At 43.8% G+C, this 20,246-nt stretch overlaps 2 protein-coding genes across 5 annotated transcripts; both read left to right on the top strand.

Annotated features, from left to right (window-relative positions):
* The first annotated feature begins 3,283 nt into the window (after nucleotides 1-3,283).
* Nucleotides 3,284-14,470, top strand: LOC120698890 (serine-rich adhesin for platelets-like). Of its 4 annotated transcripts, none has more exons than XM_039982658.1 (12): nucleotides 3,286-4,534; nucleotides 4,580-6,047; nucleotides 6,173-6,412; nucleotides 6,878-7,004; nucleotides 9,297-9,449; nucleotides 9,583-9,824; nucleotides 9,923-9,992; nucleotides 10,881-11,087; nucleotides 11,272-11,495; nucleotides 12,689-12,767; nucleotides 12,842-12,979; nucleotides 13,577-14,470. In XM_039982658.1, the coding sequence occupies exons 1-12, from the start codon at nucleotides 3,337-3,339 to the stop codon at nucleotides 13,754-13,756; spliced, it is 4,326 nt and encodes a 1,441-aa protein (XP_039838592.1). In that variant the 5' UTR covers nucleotides 3,286-3,336; the 3' UTR covers nucleotides 13,757-14,470. The 4 variants fall into 4 exon arrangements, 2 of the variants coding, with proteins under 2 accessions (XP_039838592.1, XP_039838591.1); XR_005685061.1 differs by having other exon boundaries at nucleotides 3,287-6,047; nucleotides 13,577-13,878; nucleotides 13,986-14,361; XM_039982657.1 differs by having other exon boundaries at nucleotides 3,287-6,047.
* A 2,658-nt stretch (nucleotides 14,471-17,128) lies between these two features.
* On the top strand, nucleotides 17,129-17,638 carry LOC120700821. Its single transcript, XM_039985043.1, has one exon. It carries the CDS (start codon nucleotides 17,129-17,131, stop codon nucleotides 17,636-17,638), a length of 510 nt encoding a protein of 169 aa, XP_039840977.1.
* Nucleotides 17,639-20,246: the final 2,608 nt, after the last annotated feature.

Here is a 20,246-nt window from a genome sequence, read left to right as displayed (position 1 = left end):
CTTTGGTGGCTTGGTTTCGGTTTGGTTCTCAGTAGTTTCTGAATTAATTCTGATTAATTACTATGTAACTGGGTTAATGGTAATTCATCAATTTGTAGTAATTAGTTTTAATAAATTTTTGCCAAGACTTAAAAGCTAATGCAGTTGAGTCAGCCAACCTTAGAGCCTCATAGTTTGTGTTATACTTGTTGAGTACAAGTTGTGTACTCAATCTTGCCTCTTCTCTACTTTTTCCTCTTGGCTACGCTACTGCTGCTCAGTTCCTGCCGACACGAGAGAGTTCGCTCAGCGCTACCAGGACTACGAGGACTTCTAGGTGTTCGTCTCCCAGTCGACGTCCCTGTGGCGCCCTGCTCAGCTTCGGAGAGTTTTTATCGTATTTTTGTACTTCGCTTCCGCTGTATCAGACATTTTGTCATTAATATAATAAATAACATTCGTATTTCGATTTATTATGTCTTATTCGTGATATGTGCTGTGATATACTGTTCATTCTGTTATATATACGTGTGACTTGATCCTGGCACGTATATGATTGCTCGATTTATGTCCTTTTATAAATCGGGTGTTACATTTAATGTAAGAGAAAAATATTATTACTGGTTGCCAGCAGAACAGAGCAATTACAAACACGTGATGTGTTTATCACAGTCCGCCCCAGAAAGTGATGAGGGTGAATTAGATTGATAAAAAATGTGCCCGTGGTTGAATGACACACGGTAAAAGGTAGCTCCTCAATCGTGCAGAGATAAAACCACAAAATAAATGGTAACACTATATCTAATCAACACGGATGATACTAGCTCTTAGCCTCAAAATCAAATAAAACATAATGCTGATGGAAGCTTTTATGAGACATCTCCTTATCAGAATTCAAAATCGGCATCTACGAAGGCACAAAGTCAAACCAGAAACCAGAAGGCAGAAAGGCCCAGTTCAAACGGACTAAGATTCGGTGACATGCCTATGGCATGTCAAACTGAGACATTGCGGCCATCGGGAGCGTCCAAAATGAATCCGACGGCTCCGCTCCCTTGGGCCCGCAGGCAGCCGTTTCATCCGCGTTTCAGGCTAACAGGAGGGAGACGGCGTCCAATCTCGCGCGCTGTGCTCGCGTTGCTGCCCCCCATCAGGGTTTACGTTTTCGTTTTTGAAAAAAATTTCGGTGGCCACCGGAAACGGTATACCGGCCGAAATTTCGCGGTTTTCCGGTGATTTCGACTGGAAAGAGTTCTCAAATTCAAAATTCCGAAATTTCGGTTTTCCGGCCGGAATTTCGTTGTATTTTACCGGTATTCCGGTGCATTTCACCGAAAAATGATGGTAATGGTTGGAAAATGATGGAAAATTATGTATTTATGAAAAAAATTGAAAATTTTGGAGGAGTTTGGCCTAATTATGTCTATATTGATAGATTATAATACACAATATATAATAAACTCCAGCACACAATGAGAAATAAAAAATGAAACACACTACAATAATGCAAAAAAGTAGTATAGTGTAAGTAAATACGCTAGACATTCACGGAAGCTTATAAACTAAAAATAGCAAGCAGCCTAGCACTCAAGCATTTATATATGATAAGGTATTTTTCGATCATGCAAATCATTACACTCAAGTATTTTTCGATCATGCAAATCATTAGGTATTTCTATATGCAATACCATAGCACTCAAAAATTTCAATCATGCAATATGCATAACCTATAGGGATTTTTCTATGAAATAAAGCCTTATGATTTCTAACGAATAATCAAAGTTCAAATCCACTAATAAATAATGAATAATCATTACAGAAAACTCACAGATTTGCGGCTGCGGAAAGCCGGCGATACCGGCCGGAATACCGGTGCCCGGTCCCGGAAAACCGGTGCCCACGCGCGGAAAACCAGCGGGTCTGTAACGGGTTCGAACCCAAATTATCAATTTTACCTACCAAATCAATTTAGATTTGAATGATTTTAAGTGCTATTAGCTAATAAAAGCCCCTAGTTTTTTATCATATTTTTTCCCAATTTTTTTAATAGTTATTTATAATTTTTTTTAAATTTTTAAAATTCAAAACGAAAAATACCGAAAAACACCGGTATACCAAAAGCCGGTGCGGACCGAAAACGAAAAAAACACCGAAATTTCGGCGGTATGCCGCCGAAATTTTAAACCCTGCCCCCAATTCGCCTCGCCCGCCCGCCCACGCCGCCGAGTCTGCCCTGCCGCCGCGCCGTCGAGTCTGCCAGGCCGCCGATCTGCGTGACGCGCAGCCCCTGGTGGACCTCCTCCGCTCGACGACCCACTCCTCTTCCTCCGCCGCCTCCATCCGCATCAAAGTGCGGAGCGACCCGCGGACCACCTTGCCGCGAGGACTGCGCGGCCGACGCCTCCACTCCGTCGGACAACGAGCTGCGTTTGGATTGGCTTCCTCGCCTCCACATCATGGACGTACTCCGGTACCTCGGGAACGCCGGCCTCCCCGTCCTCGGCATCTCCGTCAACCCCTCCCTCTGCTTCCTCGCCGCGGACAGCGTCGGCGGCATCCTCACCCACCACAGCTGGACGGCCACTGCGGCCGGACCCATCCGCATCGCCGATTCGCCGGCATCACCCTGCTACCCGTACTTCGGCGGCGAGGAGCGCGCGCCGGCCGAGCTTAGGCTGGAGGGCGTGGCGCCGGAGGTGAACATGCGGCGCTCGGACTGGTCGTGTTGGGCGTTTCTGGACCCCCTCCCAGCTGCTTCACAGCGGCGGCGCCGGCCAACCTCCACCAGCACGGCAGATTCCCCAGCAGCGGCCTCCCACAGCGGCGGCCTCCCACAGCGACGACCCGGCAGCGGCCAAGCGCCACGGCGCGGTGGCGGCCTCCCACAGCAGGCCTGGCGGCGTCCCGGCGAGGCCTCCCGCAGCGGCGGCGCCCCGACGGCCAGGCGCCGCGGCCTCCCGCCGGCGCGGATTCAGGGGCGATGCGAGGGGCGCGCCGTTGGCTCCGTCTCCACGCTCGCTTGCCGTCCGTTAGCTGATCTGGGAGACTTTTTTTTTTTCTGGATGCGGGCCCAACATAGGGAGGCATTGGATGGGATTTAAAGGGCTGAGATCTAGCCAATGTTTCATTGTGACCTTGCTACCCAATGTCACCCAATCTGAATCCAGTTCAAACCGCATTGTCTAAGCAACCTCCAGCTCGCTCTCTCTTCTGCCCTCCCCAAATTAATCGATCACACGCGCCCGCCCACCCCAACCCCCGCCCCATTCTGCTCAAAAAAAAAAAACCCCCCGCCCCATTCCCCACCCGTCCAGAGCACCCCCGCCGCCGCTGGCCGCTGCCCCGCCGCAGCAGGGGATGCCGCCGGCGGTAGCGCCCGACCCGCCGCGCCAAAACCCTAGCGGGCCCGACCTCCCCGCCGCCGCCGCGGCCCCCATGGCCAACCCGGGCCTAGGGCTCGGCCTCGCGCCGCCGGGCGCGGAGCCCTCCGCCGGGGCGCCGCCGCCTTCGCGCCGCGCGCCCCGCCTGGCCAAGCGGCGACACGCGCCCGCCTCGTCCCGCTCCCGCGCCCCGCAGCCCCCCGCAGGGACGTGGAACCCGTTTGGCGGCGGCGGTACAGATGGTCCGAGGCAGGACGGGACTGGCGGCTTCGGGAGTGAGAACGGAGGATTCGGGAAGGGTCAGGCCGGGTGCTTTGTGTTTGGTGCTGCTCCGGCGGTGGGCCAGCAGGTTCCGGAGCCGCCAGCGGCAGCAGCTTCACCCAGTGAGGCACCGTTTGTGTTTGGGAGCGTGAGGGAGAGCCTGTCTCGGGTGGAGGGATTATCTGCGCCGTCAAAGCTGCCTGATAGGATGGAAAAGCTTAACCTGCGCACATCAGGAGAGGTTGGCGCTCGTTTTGGTCAGGGGAAGGATCAAAAGGATGGATGTTCTGTATTTGGTGTTGATATTTCTGGTTTGGTTTCTAACAGCCAGGTTAATGTGCTCCCGGAGAAGCTTACACAACTCAATTTAGGCTGTGGAGAACCATTGCAGAGTGAGAAGGGTGACATTGGTAATGGTGTCCCAAAATCATTTGTGTTTGGAGGTAATAGTGCTGGGACTTTTGCTGATAGTAGGAATGCTGCTGCCCCTGGTGCACAGTCAGATGCTTCTGCCTCAGTTCTAGGTACTGATGCCAAAGCTATGCCTGAGAAGTCGACACAGTTCGATATAGGTGATCAGGCACCTTCCAGGGGAAAGGGGATTGAAAATACTAATGGAGCACCTTTCACTTTTGGAAGTAATGCAGCAAGTGTCCATTTGGATAGTGCAAACAATGCTGCATCTGGTGCGAATACCAGTTCATCCACTGCTGTTAATGGTTTTGATGATGCTGGTGTGCTTCAGGAGAAGTTAACACAGATGAATATCGGAAGTGACATGCCGTTGCATGACATGAGAAGTGCTGGTTGTAGTCATCAACCTGAAGTGTTTACGTTTCGGGGTGGAGGAGCCCCAGGTACTGTTTTTGGGAAGGAAACAAGCAGCACTTCAGAAAGGAGCAGTGAATTCTTCTCTGCAAATAGCAATGCTTCTAGTTCAAGCAGTGATTTTCTCTCTACAGCAAATAGCAATGCTTCAGCTAATGGCACTGACAGTTCGCCTCCAGAGAAGAAATCAGATTTGAGTGCAGGAGGTGGAGTCATGTTGCAGAGGATGGAAAGTGATAACGCTAATTGTCCACCGGAGGCATTGTTTGGAAGAAATGGAACCCAGAGCTCCATTTCTCACTCAGCAAGCATAGCCATGGATGATGGAAGTAACTTTGTCAGTGATGCAGATACGAACATCAGTTCAGCTCGTGGTACAGTGGATGGTGTGCTTCCAGAGAAGATGACAGATTTAAATATAGGATCTGGAATTCCATCTCAGAGCAGGGAAGATGAAACTGCTACTCAACCACCAGAAGTATTTGTATTTGGAAATAATGCGGAGGCTACTTCAGGATATGGTGCTGTTCCCCAACCCAAACAGGAGTCACATCCATTTACAAATTTGAATTGTGCATCTAGTTTCTCTACTTTTGAGACTGCAGTTCCTGCTTTCAGTTTTGGAACCATAAATGCAGAAAGAGAAGCTGCTCCTGATGATCCTTGTGCTGTCAAACATGATTTGCCTGGGTGTTCCAGAGAGACCTTATTTGGTTTAGATAGTATAAAGTCTGCATACAGGGACAAGAAAGAAGTACATAAAAGCAAAAGGAAAAATAGAAGACCAACTAGGCTAAAGCAACATGCTCAAGTCCATCATGTTACTCCTAAGGAAACCTTTACCAATGGAGATTTAGCAGGTGACTATTCACCAATGGATTGTTCCCCTTATCCGGCAGAAACTGAACATGTTTCAACCGAGGCATATGTGGCTTCAGATCAGTCTGTTCACATAGGTGATAGTGGTATCCCTAACTGGAACTCAAGTTGTGCAGATGATCTAGTTTCTGCAACCGAGCACTTGGTCATTGACGCTGACCTTCAGGCATTTGGACATGAAAGTACAGTACTGAATGTAGATGCATCTGAAAGCAATTTCGGGAGCAGTTTTTCTAGTTTTGAAGGAGATTTAAGTAATGCATCACGGCATTCTTTCACAAATGTCAATATTTGCTTGAATGGTGAGCATAAAACAGGTGCCACAGAAGCTTGTCCTGATGTTTATGGGCACAATGTTAATGGGCAAGCCTATGATGAGAGTACCTACAGAACTCTGCATGATTTTGGTGAAGCTGTTGCTTTTCAACCAAGCACTTCGAATTTTAGTGGGCTGAACTTTAGCTTCGGTGCATCGTCATCTGATATTTCTGCATCAGCACAAAGACGTAGCACAAGAAGGAAGTTAAGAACAAAAGGCACTCCAGCATCTAAGTCATCAAGTACCAACTCTTTTGTACAGCCAAAATCTTCACAAGATATGAAGGGCATGCAAGTTTCACAAGATACTAAGTCATCAAGTATAAATGAAGACTTAGTGAAACAACAAGCGAAAAGAGATTCTTCTGCAGCCTTGGAGATTTGTGAAACTTGGCGTACTAGGTTTGTGCGAAAATGTTTAGTGCCATCTTAATATCTCAATTTTTGAGGGTATAACTTTTTGTTAATTTTTCATGTGATTACTCAAAATTTGATTTAACGTGGTCTGTTTGTTTAATTTGTTCCAGTGGAAATAAAGCCTATGCAAATGGGCACTTTGCTACTGCAGAGGATTATTACACCCGTGGAATAAACTCTATTTCCCATCACGGCGCTTCTGGGCACTGTTCCCGCGCTTTGATGCTGTGTTATAGCAACCGAGCTGCTACAAGAATGTCACTTGGCATGATTCGGGAGGCGCTTCAGGATTGTTTGACTGCTACATCAATTGACCCCAGCTTTATTAAAGCTAAAGTTAGAGCTGCAAAGTAAGGTTTTTGCTATCCTCAATTCAACCTTTTTTTTCTTTATATGTTACAATATTGGTGTTCGTTTCAATTTGCAAGTATGGTCAGTTCAGTGATTTCAAGCATAGTACATTTGTGAACAGTCTGTTATGCTATAGCTTATCAATGTACATTTGTGAACAGTCTGTTATGTTATAGCTTATCAATGTTTCCAATCATATGCTCATCTAGGAAACCATAGGTATATGTTTCAGCACCATTGTGCTTTGATATTTTAGCTTGAATATAACCATGCTATATTTGAAACGGACAAATCTGTATTCTACTGAATGACATTTGTATTGGGAATATCTTAACTTGTGTTGTATTTCAGGATTTGGCAGGGATTATTGACCCTGCAACTTCAATTGTACATACTTTCTGTGTAATCTTCTTTCCTCTTTAAATGACTATTGGGTTGAACTTTTTTATTGTCTATAAATGCAGTTGCTACCTTGCATTAGGTGATCTTGAAGATGCATCAAGGAGTTACATGTCCTGTTTGAACAATAACACTTCGAGTTCTGACCCCAAAGTCTTTACTGAGGCTTCTGATGGTTTGGAAAAAGTCAAGGTATCTTGTACCTTTTTGCTTAGGCAGAATAAATACATCTTGTGTTCACTATTTCTATTTTTTGCATTCCATATTTTTTTTAATAAATTGAATTAATACCCTCTATATTCTAGAATCTATAGATTATATCACACATTTAATTGTTTTTGGTTAGAAAGACTTATTATTTGTTTGCTTGTTCCCAACTATTCACAATTTCGAAATAGTAATGCCTAACAGGACTCCATATGTGCTTCCTCCCGCTGCAAATAACTTCATTAGGGCATTGCCGCGGTCTCCAATATGACATTTTAGATATTGATAGTCAAAGGTGAAAAAGTAACTTAAGACAAACCTAGATGGACTTACATTGGTGATTGGAGCAAGTAATCTTTTGCCTTACTTGGTGGGTTTGAAGGACTGGTTAGCAGTTTGGTTCTATCTGAAGATGATGGATGCGGATGCAAGAGGCTATCAGGACACTTGCAGAGCCTTGCAAGGAACTGTAATTTGGCACTATCTAGCATGAAACTCTGAATTATCCAATTAGTAGGTTATGAAAAGAACGATTACTATAAAGTAAAACTGGCCTACTCAATTGGTAGATGCCTTATTAGTAATGATGCAAGGAGGCCTAGTGTATCTTTGTATTTATTTTAATTTTGAATCCTTCTGGTAACATTGTGATGTAGGCTGATTATTCTTCTGTTGGCTATTATATTTGCAGCAAGTCCTTTTGAAATGCCAAAATTGATGATATTTACCCTTTGCATAGTATCATCAGAATTGTTATAGTATATTAGGCAACTCTGGATACGGTTAGTTTTGGATTGATTGTAATCCCGGGATAACCTTCCTTATCTCTAGGAGAGGCTACTTGCTCTCCAAGCCATGTACTCCTATATAATCAGCCCAAGGGGCTCGAGCAATATATCCCACACATTATACCCAATCTTTGATGAAAATATTGACATAGTAAAAATTTGTGTAAAATACATGTATGATGTGATTCTGCATATCACTTTACATGGAAAGGATTGGTTCTCATTTGACTAGCCTTTTACACAATAATAGTTGACAACATGCACATCAAATGAGAGTTGTGCACCATTAGTTTCTGTGTTATCTTTCTTCTTGCACACCTTCCTGGTAAGCAGGCTCAACATGTCTGGACTAATGTGATAAGTTTAACTCAGGGAAAGTAGGTATACTGATGGTTCTGTAATCAGTTGTGGATGTTATTTTACTGATAACTGTCTTTGTACCTTTAGTTGCCTTGTATTGTATGGTCATACTAGAAGAACATCTATTACCCGTGTAACAGGCTCCAGATCAAATGTTCATTGTGTTGGAGAAATTGAATATTTTGCAATATATTTTAGCAACGGAATTCATTCCACAATACACAAAATCCAAAAATACCATTCCACAAACCAAGCCATATGTTATCATGCGGCCTTGATATTCTGAATGGTTCCAATAACCGGATCATTGGGGGTTTCTATTTTTCTAATGCCAAAGGATGATTTAGGAACATGTTTGAGATTGAATTCTTGAGCATGATCAAATTATTCATGTATGCACGGTTGCATTCATGACAAATGAATTTATTGTAAATAAGTCAAACATGATACAATGACTTGCTTGTTTGACCGCATTACTGCAGCTGCACTTGGATTTTCCATTACCCTTCGCATTCAGTTCAACCTGGATGTTTTTAGGAACATCCTAACTGAATTGCCCATAATTTCTATACATTATTTTTTTAAACTACAAACTTTATTGGTGTGATCTATGTGCATATCAAAGCTGCTCATTCTTTCTGCTATACAGCTTATGGAGTTATTGTGTACCTTGATTTGATGCACTTCTCTTAGTTTGATCCATATATGCATATAAACCTATTGTTAGGTGCAATCAGGTGGACTAATTTAATTCGGGCTTCAAATGGACACAGATTCTTCTTTAAACACAGCTTTCAATTTCCATTCTTAACATTTAATTTGGCTGACATCTTTTTTTCCTAAAAGGACAATATAGATGCAGAATTTTCCATGGACGATGTATCCAAATTTAGATCATTTCAGTTGATTTTGTGCCATTGCGTAAAACAATGTGGCTTCTATTATTACGCCTAACTATTAGGCTGTGCTTCAATAGTTAATATATTCTATTCTTGTTGATACTTATGTATGTGTTCTGTTCCATTATCACTTCCTTAGTGTCTCTAGTTCATTTAAGCTCAAATATATTCTCTAGTGTCTCTAGGTTTTATCATTATACCACATTCATGTGCTTTTATCACTTCTGCAGAGAGTGACAGAGTGGGTATCCCAGTGCAAGGAACTTCTTGAGAAAAGAGCATCTCCTGAAGCAACAACAGCCTTAGAATTGATCTCCAATGCATTGCACATAAGTCCACATTCGGACAGCCTCAAGGAGATGAAAGCTGAGGCATTGCTGATGGTTTGTATTCCTTTTATTTCTGTTTCGTCCATGAATTATTAAGAGTGTCTATGCTCACAAATGTTTAGGTGATGTCTTGTTTTGCCCTCATATATTTGTTTCTTGTTACTAATATCATCGTTGCACTGAACAGCTACGAAGATATGAAGAAGTGATTCAACTATGTCAGGGGTCTGTAAATCCGGCTGAAAGAAATTCAGTTTTATTCAATGCTGATGGAGAACCAAAGAATTCCAGAGTTTCTGAAAAGACACAATTCTCTGGAAGTTATTGGCGGCCCTACCTTATTTGCAAGTCTTATTTCCTTTCAGGAAAGCTTGATGAAGCTCTTGATTTGTTAAAGAAGCATGAGCAAGTCACACCTTCCCAAGAAAGGTATATTTGTCATGTTCTTTAAGTTTCATTTCTTTTGGCAGTTCACACTTGTCTTATGAATCGTAATGTTTAACTTCTGAATGGTGCAACTCACACAGTGATGAGAGGACATATCATCAATGTTTTTCATCGTTGTCAGCAACTATAAGACAACTACTCTCCCTTAAGGTATGCTTTAATGTCTCTGGTCATCCTCTTACTAAGTAGCACTGGCTGGAAGTTGGTGATATGTGTTCATCATATCTTAGGCCAATCTCAGTGGGAGTGTCATAAGAGTGTCATGGACATTAAATTTGCTAACATGTACCAATAGTATGAGGAGAGAGAAAAGAGGAGTGTCATGAAATGTGAGAGGAGTGTCATCACCATGACACTCTACTGGCACAGTTCTTAAGATTACAGTCTAGGTAACTGTGTCGATGACACTCCCACTGAGACTGGCCTTATTCTTCCCATTTCTGTAATCTATGCTGTTGTCTACTCCTTTTAATGTCCATGTGTATTCCAAGATTTAATGAAGATTGAGAACTGACATATGGTATATCTAAAAAAAACCCTAACATATGGTATCTCTTTGCCAGTCATGTTGCATAATTTCCACTTGTCTCTTTAAGTAGACTATGATGTCCTAAATTACCTTGACTGTTAAGTTTGGCTTTAAATATGGGAACAGACTGAGCTTTTTTGCGCTGCTCTTCCTCTTTCTTTTTTTTTTTGCAGTTAGGATGTGCAGATGACAGACAGCACACATTGCTTAGAAACAGAAAAAAAATGATAACTAAAAATATCCGTTTATTTTTTATTGCTTACTATAGAATCACAGAATAAGCGTGAAATTATGTAACCTTGAAAATTGAGATTTTCCGCTCCATAGAGGTGAATTCAGGATTTCCCTTTCGTTTACATGTGGCCCCATGATTCACATATCCATGAGATCCATGAGACATAGCGTGGAGAGTCCTAAATCCTAACATGTCAATTTCGCAGAGCCAAAATATCAATTTCCCTTTTGACAGAACTAGCATCACTGATCTATTGTTACCTTCTAATCCTTAGGCTGCTGGAAATGAATTATTTCAAGCTAGGAGATATTCAGATGCTGTGGAACAATATTCAGCGGCTTTGGCATGCAATAGTGAATCACGCCCGTTTTCAGCTGTCTGTTTTTGCAATCGTGCAGCTGCATATCAAGCACTTGGACAGGTTACTGATGCAATAGCAGATTGCTCACTTGCCATGGTTCTTGATGCAAATTATCTAAAGGTATATTGCTGGAGCTCTTATTCTATTTATAAGCATCAAAGCATGTCATTTTGCATGCATTTGCATGTATAGGAGGAATGTTGACTCATTTTGTATGTATGAACATTGTTGAGACGTGTGTAAACTGTTTAAGCGCTACATGATTGTTTTCAGACCTTATGTAATATATATATGTATATTTCAGGCAATTTCAAGGCGAGCCACCTTATACGAGATGATAAGAGATTATGGGCAAGCTGCCAATGATGTAAGGAAGCTAATCTTGCTTCTTGAAAAGAAAGTCAATGTGTCTGGATTATCACCAAAAGTTTTTAACAAGCACAGTGATCTCAAGCAAGCACGCGCGCGGCTCTCATCCATAGAGGATGAAGCAAAAAAGGATGCTCCGCTGAATTTGTATTTAATCTTGTAAGTTTTCCAAATTGGTTTTACCTTTTTGTTACTCTAGTAAGATTTTCTTTGCCCCAGCTTGTGCCTGGTTAACCTGAATATTTGCTATCCTTCAAAGCAGTTAATGCTTGTCCCTGCATTTGAATTTCAACAGCGATTATCAATTTATCACTGATTCAGAAAATGAATGAATGTTGCCTGCTATACTAGTACTGAATGCGCCTTTGGTAGTGGCTCTTTAAGGAACGATATGCTCTTCTTTATGTCTGTTCTCCAATAATATTGGTTTCACAATAAATGATATGAAACTGGCAGGAAAATGTCATCATTTGGAACTGTGTAGAATTCATTAAATATTTTTTCTCGAACACACAGGAGAGATGTGTATCATTATATTAAGAAGATAAAATAAGAAGAGCGCCTACAACACACACAACTTCACTCCAACTATCTTTCAAAAAGACATACACACATGTGAATAAAAAAATATGACCTCGACCAAAACACCACCCTATTCTGGCTCAAGGGCAAAGAGGTAGGAAGTACCTCTGGTCAGCCAAACACCAAAACTGCTACTTACTAACGAGCACTAGGGCTCTAGCCAAGTTTGGAGATACTCCATCGAATACACATCTATTCTGGTGGTTCCGTATGGTTCAAGTGCCAAGAATGGCAAGGGAGTTGAGGCCCTTCTGCAATTGTTCTCCTGCACAAAGAATTGCATATGGTATCCTGAGATAGCTACATATCATTTCTGGAATTTGCAGCTCTTAGGGGCAGAGTGGTAGGAATAGTAGTTTGCAGCTAATTAAGTAGTTGATTATTTTTTCATGCATGGTTATTATTTACTGTAGAAAAATCTATTCCAAGATAGTTGAAGAGTTCATGAAACGGGGAAATTTAGTAGCTGCATTTATTTGTTTATGAGAAGCAGTGGTAACTGCATTACGATTGAGAAAACCAATAATTATTGCTTCTATATGTTGCTAAGAACTTCATCTAGTATCTCACAAATGTTTAAGAGAGAATTAAGTTTTATCCCATAATGACCATGTTGTGAACTAGTACTGAAGCCATTATACAGTGAACAATATTATTTCATTTAGATTCCACTCTTAAATTCTGGTGAATTGTCCTGATATAGGTAGATTCTGTTTTGCTGGTATTACGTGGAGATACACTGAATTACAAACTATCCTTTTTCTTATCAGGGGAGTGGAGCCATCCTGCTCTGCAGCAGATATCAAGAAGGCATATAGGAAAGCTGCATTGAAACATCACCCAGACAAGGTCCTCATTGCTTTGATGATTTCTTATTGATTATATATATAAAGCTTTGCTTTTAACACTGCTTTGACCTGCAGGCTGCTCAATTACTAGTAAGGAATGAGAATACTGATGACGGATTTTGGAGGGATGTTGTCAAGGAAGTTTATGCAGATGCGGATCATCTGTTTAAAACAATCGGGGAGGCATATAATGTTCTTTCGGACCCAGTCAAGGTGAAATGCTAAGTCAAGTCTTTGCTGATAGCAATAATAACCAACTACTAGTAATTTTTGCAGCCTTGAATTAGTTATATGCATTGTTGGAGGAAGGAATTTGGGATTAATAACTTAATGTGTATTTTATCAAGTCGCAATTGTTGTGTAAAAATTCTGCTGGAAATAGTAAGACTAAATAGCAGATAAATCTGCTATCAGCAGACACTTGCAGTCTTTCTCATGCTACTGGGCACACAGATCAATAACAAATCAGCAAAAAGCAGAGAATACGTAGCAGGAGCTGCATTTCTTTAGATTAGATTTGAAGGTGCTTGTATAATTGAATCCATTACCTTAGCTACCACAACTCGTGCTCTAAAGCTCTCTATCGCTAGATTTTCCTGTGTCTACAAAATAAGCACGGGCATTTTAGACTTTACTTATCGGTGGCAGTTACTTTGAACTCATTATAGTTTTAATGCCAGCCTTATGCTGTGTGCTTTGTTTGAACTCATTATAGTTTTAATGTCAGCCTTATGCTGTTTGCTTTGTTTTTTTTATCACATCTTAAATAAACGAATTTGTTTTGAAGCCTGTCCTGTTTGAATTTTGCAGCGTCAAGAGTATGACTTTGAAGAGGATGTAAGAAAATCTCGAAACAGAGTATCTAAGTCCAGGAGTATGCATAGGTCACCTGAACAGAACTATGGCAACAGAGGTTTTAATCCACGTCAGTGGCAGTCAAGCAGAGCATCACGCTCACGATGGTATGGATATTCAGATGATTTCTGGTAAACTTATTGGCAGCTATATATGGTGTGGTCATTGGCAAGCAACTTCTTCCATCAGTTGCAATGTTGCACGTGGAGCAAGACCCCATTTGACCAAGATGAGTGGCACTTATCTAGGGTTTCTAGGTACCACTGCTAACCCACCCTTACAGTGCTATTAATTTTGGGGAGGATGGAAATATAAGGATTCACCATTTGGGAGGATTGCTTTCAACATTGCTGTGGTGTTGCAGCTTGACTGGCACATGCGTGATCTGGAGACAGGACATCAAGTTATCTTGGTTAACTTGATGGTGTGTGAACATTAAACTGCTTGGTAGTGGGACATCCAGATATCATGGCAGGCATCAAAGGTTAGAAACACGGAGAAAGATATTGGTTTCTCCATAGGCAAAAGCATTCTTTTGCTGAGTGCATGGCTGACGCCTCAGGTTTACAGCGCCAAAGAAGATCAGCTGGAAGAAGAGGCATGTTCTTTTCTGCGTCCTGTTGTTTTCTGTTCATAAGGTATCCAGATATTGTAACATGCCTGGCAATTAGAAACAAAGAGTGGTACGTATTGTAACTGCCCAATGTCGAAATCTCCAATTATTTATTCTTGTGACCATGTGTTTTTGCTAGCTGATGTAAGGCATCACTTTTGGGGTGCTGCTGGGGTCACGCCGGTGACTCCCAGCAGATTTATCACCCACTACATATTTTATGTTGATTTGTTTTATTCCGAAATAATTTTTTAATTGTTCTAGCAATATAAAAAAATTGTTTGAGAAAAAAAATATTTCGGAACTAAAAGTAGTTATTGGGCCTTGACGGTTTGACTGCCAGTAGTCTGATCGACTCTTAATATTTGCCTCACTTTTGCGTGTTTTAAGCATGCACGAGATTTTGTATAAACTCCTTCCAGAAAGGCAGGACTTTTGGCGCAGCCCAGTAGTTTATTGATTGCTGCTATACGGCTTCCGGAAGCAGGCCGTTTCAGCAGTGTCATTGTAAATCGAATAACTTTTGGCGAATAGAATTGCGGCGCGTTAGCGCACGCCATCGCGTCTGGTTTACGCACGGACAAACTGGTGCCCATCTTGCCGCGTATCCATAGACCGTGAGGGTCGACCTTGCTTTAAAAAAAAATAAGTCTGCCGTAGTTCCCCACGTAGTTCCATCTTCCCGCACGCCGCCTCACCCAATTCTTCGACTCCCACGTTGAGCACTTGAGCTGTTGTTGATCTCTCTACCACCGCTCCCTCCTGTCATCCACATCCAAATCGGACATGGGCCATAGCCGACTTTCATACTGCTCCCAAATCTTTCGCCTCCCTTTGCCTGTTCCCGTGCACGGCACCGCTTGCCATCCCCACGCCCTTTCCTGACGCCACCGTTCTCTCCTACAACCATCTCTATTGTGGAGCTACGCATCGTCGTCTCCGTCAGCACCCTTCTATCCTCCGATTTATACATCAACGCTGCCTTGGTGGTCGACCGACATTGGCCCGCCCGCCGGATAGATCCTTGGGACCCATGTGGCTGTCCCACTGTGCACCGCACGCCATGGCGGGCGTGGCCGATGCCATTGTGGCCACGGCATGGCGAATCCATGAGAGTATGAGACCCAGGGTGAACGAAGCTGTTGACACTGCCGATTGTAGTGCAGCACTCACTATGATTACCTCAGCTTTGTGTTATGTTTCCACATGTAACATGTGACCAATCAATGAGACCCAAGATTGACATATGTATCCAAGTTAGTTGATGGTTTGCGCTAGCTGAAGTAGCCTTTTCGTTGTACAAAATTTAGTTAATTTATCCATCCTTTGTATGGCTATTGTAATACTTGCTCGGTTGAGATCATTTTCACAACAATTTCACAGTGATCTGTATTCAATAAGCATGTCCTAAGCCTGGTTATTAAAACGGCGCTTAAACGTCGTGAAAACGACATTTTCACGAGAAAATGTTCTTGTGAAATCGACGTTTAAACGTTTAAACGTTAAAACGTCCGTTTAAACGATAAAACGTCCATCGTTTCGTTAAAATCTACCATCTATTCATTTCGTCGTTTTATCGTTTTAATAACCTACTCCTAAGTCGCAAGAATCTCTCTGATATCCGTATGAATCCTTTCTCATGTATATATTTGTATTCTTCTGTGACTTCCATCAATATTAGTTTTTTATTCATTAATATGGAAAAGCTACCGGACAAGTTAACACAGTTTGAATGACTTACACGTCATACGCTGCCGTTCACAACACTGGCCACCAAAACAACAAATCAATGAAATAGACCAGCGCAGCCCGTGACTCAGAACTTCAGAAGCGGGCGCGGCGAAGGGCGCCAATATTCCTAGTTCTTTGTGCAGAGTAATTTTTGAAGGAGGGCAACATTTTTCATTCCAGATTCTAAGAATTCCAGAGCAGTTCTCACAATTATTTTTCAGATACGACTTTTTTGAAATGGACCGCCAACCTATGAAACATGCCTTATTATTAGGATGTCTTCTCATCAGGCGACTTAGATATTGCATTCATGTAAGTCACCTATTCGATTTACGAGAATAAATGTTTTAATAATACGAACAAATAATTATTTTCTATGAACAAAATATTAAGCATGATGAACAAATAATAATGCAATGAACAAAATATTACACATCATGAACATTGCGAATAAATAAATCAATATCATAAAACAATTTAATCTACAAAACAAATAAATGATTCGGCATTGCCAACAAGGTAGTTACACACAAAAAAAAGCATCTACATCGCAAAAATAGAAGAAAGGAAAAAGAAAAAAATAGACAAAAGAAAAATAGAAAAAGAAAAAAAAAGAATCGGTAGACACAGCATACGCAGCGCAAGTGACTTCCGCAAATACAAAATCTAAGTCATCTTAAAAGGAGTAAATCAGTTATTATTAACTAGGCTGTGGGCCCACTTTCACTGATTAGCGAACGAGCAGTATAAAAGTCGGGCCATCTTTCTCCGTCCCTCCTTTCACGCTCTTCGTCTCCGTGACGAACAGCGTCCGGCGGGGAGAAATAGACGCCAAGGTCCGCTTGCCAGGCGGCCATGTCCCCGACCTCTGCCCCCCACCAATCGAATTCTTCAGCTTTTCCGTCTCCGATGCCCCCCAACGTGAACGGAATGTACTCCGACTCTGTATCGGATACGAAAGCCGCGTGATCCGACCCGGACTCCACGCGGCGCGCGCAGCCGCCATGCGCCCGGCCCTCCCGTGTTCATATACGCGGCGCAAGGCTCTCTCTTCTCGCCGCACGTATGCCTCCTCCCCGATCCGCCTCCTGGTCTCGCACACCACGCGTCCACGCCGCGCGGTTCAATCGGAGCCTGCGGGTGCGGGGTCGTCGGCGGCCACGATGGCGGTGCTCTGCCGGGCCGACAGCAGCAAGGCCGCCCTCCACCTGCCCCCGGCGGCGCGCCCGCGGTGGTGCTGCCGGCGCCCGCCGGCGGTGCGGCGCTCGGTGGCGCCGTGGGAGAAGGACTTCTGCGAGTCCCGCGGGGTGCCGTGGCGCAAGGTGACGGACCCGGCCGTGGGGCTCAACGCCGACGCCGATGGCAACGTCGCGCGCTGGGATGACTCGGGCGCCGTCGAGGCGCTCCTCGCCGCCAGGAGGCGCTACTGGGCGGAGATCAACGGCGGGCTGAGAGCCGCGCGCGGCGCCGCGGTGCCGCCGCTGCCCGACCCGGACATGTACGTCGACGCGGTCGTCGAGGAGGACGGCGGCGCGGCGGACCCCGCCGTGGAGGCGGAGTACGCGGCGGCGCTGCGGGACATGGAGCACGCGCGCGAGGAGAGCGCCCGGCTGCACGCCGCCAAGCTGCGGGACGACTTCGTGCCGGTGCCTACCGGCTGGGACGACGCCTGACGTATGTGCATTGCAAGCGTCGGTCGGTGCATATCGCGAGACGCATGGAGGATGCGCTAGCTGTTCCTTCATTCATGGTGCCTTCGCTGTGATCAGCTAGCTCTTTGTTGATGTTGCTTGCATTATTGCAAGGGTTCAAGAACAAGTATATAAGCAGGGAGATGTAGTAGATCGATTTTTTCATTTATTTTTGGATGCGGATGAATGGATCAATCATTTGTGCCATTCTGCATGCATGTATATGTATGTTGTGCCCTTATTAGCATGTAGTATATGACTATAATTCATGACTACTTGTTCTACTTCCTTTCAAGAACTTACTACGACTAAGCAGTACGTACGTGTGTTTCCTCGGACAAAAAATTCTTCCTTTTCTTTTAAATTTCCCACCTTCAACTGGAGAGACTGACAATGCTTTCGTCTTCTATGTATGTACTGCGCCAGTGGCGGATGTACACCCCGGGCCACCCGTGCCATGGCCCGGGGTTCGGCCCAAAAAATTGCTGAAGAAACCCAAAAAATTGCTGAAGAAGAATAAATATACTACTTCGCGATGACACTTGTTGTATGTTTTCTATCTTTCCATTATGTTCTCGTGTATCTTTTGAATTTCCATTATGTTCTCGAGTATCTTTTGAACTATGAGTTTGTCGACGTCTGGTTTTTGTCACAACTATATTTAAAACTCGGCCCGGGGTTCAACTCAATCCTGGTTCCGCCACTGTACTGCGCGACCGTGTTTGCGTAGAGTTAGCCGATGCGTATTCTTGGGAACTCTATCAACGAAACTGAAGGATGAAAAGCTTGACACGGGATGTTAATCTCACCGATTGGTCGGCGTATCAATTCAAATCGAGCTAGGATAATACCCTAGCAATTGTTCTTATTAATTAATTATTAAGGTTATTTAGGTTTGGGAGGATCCAACAGGATGATTTTTTATTATTAGAACAATATTAAAAAATTTCATTGCTAAAACAATCCAAACATATAAAAATGAATTACTACTAGTAAAACAAAAAATAGACCGTGCAGTAATAGATTTTCGTACTACTACTAACAATATCGTGTAAGGATTTCTTTTGCTACTAACAATATAAAATGGATCATGGAACAACAGATTTTTACTCAAGGAATAACTTGGATGTACTACAAGCTTACAATATTTTTATACTTCTGGAACAATCCAAAACAATGCATACCACAGTCCACAAACCAACCGCCTATCGTGTTTCTAGTGCCGTTGAAATTAATTAGTAATGGCAAAAATAACAATTATGCTTCTCTATCATCAGTATATTCGGAGCTATATATTTACATGTAATAACCCTTTGAACAAGAATATGATACACGCACGGAAACTACCATACATCTATAAAGACCGCAGTTCCACAACAATATATACATAGTTCCAACGGCAATGCTTGATCCTAGCGTCCGGACATAGCTAGTAATATCGGATGCGGGGCCCACACCACAGCCTCCACCATTTCTCATCCACGCCTTCCCAGTCATATGTCCACTCGTTCTCATCCACACCAATCTCTCTCTCTCTCTCAAGCATGCTGAGTGCTAAGGGCGAGCCGCGCCGACCGCCATGAGGGCTCGAGCGCCGGGGCACACCCAGCGCTAGCCGCCGCTCCCTGCGGTGAGGGTGAGCTGCGCCGGCCGCCGCTCCTACGCGGCTTCCCCCGCACCGGCTGCCGGAGGAGCTCCGGGTAGCGACCATGGCGGGCAGTCCGGGGCGTGGCTGCCGCTCCACCGCGCCTCCCCCTCCCCTCCCCCCCGGTCGCCGCTCCAATGCTAGCGTTGAGCCGCGCCAGCCACCGGAGGAGCTCCGGGCGGCAGCCATGGCTGACAGCTTCGGGAGGTTGTAGAGGAGCGAAGGCTGTGGCAAAGGAGCACTGGGTGGTCATGTTTGATGCTGCGGTAGAGATTTTGGGATGTTGCAGTGGGTACCTCATGGTGTTGCATGTAGAGATTTTGGGATGTTAAAGTGATATTGATGTGCTGGGTGTTGCAAACGAATGCATTTTGCGATGTTGCACGTTTGATTTGTTTAAGATATTTTGATTTTGATGTTGTACAATTAACTTTTGATGTTTCATCTATTAATTTTTCATGTTGCAATCGGTCACGTTTATGCTACATCAACTATTGTTGTAGTGGGAATTTTTTTTCTGGTAGTACCGTCCGACACTGGCGCCCCAGATCGGATGTCCAGGCACTAGCAGCTCCGTAGTTCCTACGTTGTGCTGCCCAATGCAAGGTCATTAATCTCGTTGTCTAAAGTCACTGAATGATTCATTTTAACCACTAGATATCAATCCACTACTGCATGTATATTTACATAGATGAGAATCGGACATGTTCTGAAAAACTAGAAGGGACACAACAATACAAGAACTGATTTCTATACCAGGTACAACATTTGGATGGACATATGCCCCCTACCACTTCACCTGAGCGGGAGATAAACCTAGGTCAAGTCTATGCAGAATTTTGTCTAGTCCACGAATATGATGCTGCAAGAAGCGCAGCCCCAATCCCGGATGCCTCCCTTACCCTAATACTAACTCAGGAGATAAACCTATATTATATAGAAAGC

This window comes from Panicum virgatum, chromosome 3K (assembly GCF_016808335.1).
Source record: "Panicum virgatum strain AP13 chromosome 3K, P.virgatum_v5, whole genome shotgun sequence".
In the NCBI taxonomy this organism is placed as follows: Eukaryota; Viridiplantae; Streptophyta; class Magnoliopsida; order Poales; family Poaceae; genus Panicum; species Panicum virgatum.
The sequence above is the reverse complement of the archived record's forward strand: the minus strand, read 5'-3'. Positions and strand labels throughout refer to the sequence as shown.

Bases quoted from the DNA above. Each gene is read 5' to 3' on its own strand.
- LOC120698890 (XM_039982657.1), top strand. From the start codon at position 3,337: ATGCCGCCGGCGGTAGCGCCCGACCCGCCGCGCCAAAACCCTAGCGGG. The intron at 11,496-12,688 runs GTAAGTTTTCCA...TTTTCTTATCAG, and splicing joins CTGAATTTGTATTTAATCTT to GGGAGTGGAGCCATCCTGCT. The intron at 12,768-12,841 runs GTCCTCATTGCT...TTTGACCTGCAG, and splicing joins TGAAACATCACCCAGACAAG to GCTGCTCAATTACTAGTAAG.
- LOC120700821 (XM_039985043.1), top strand. From the start codon at position 17,129: ATGGCGGTGCTCTGCCGGGCCGACAGCAGCAAGGCCGCCCTCCACCTG.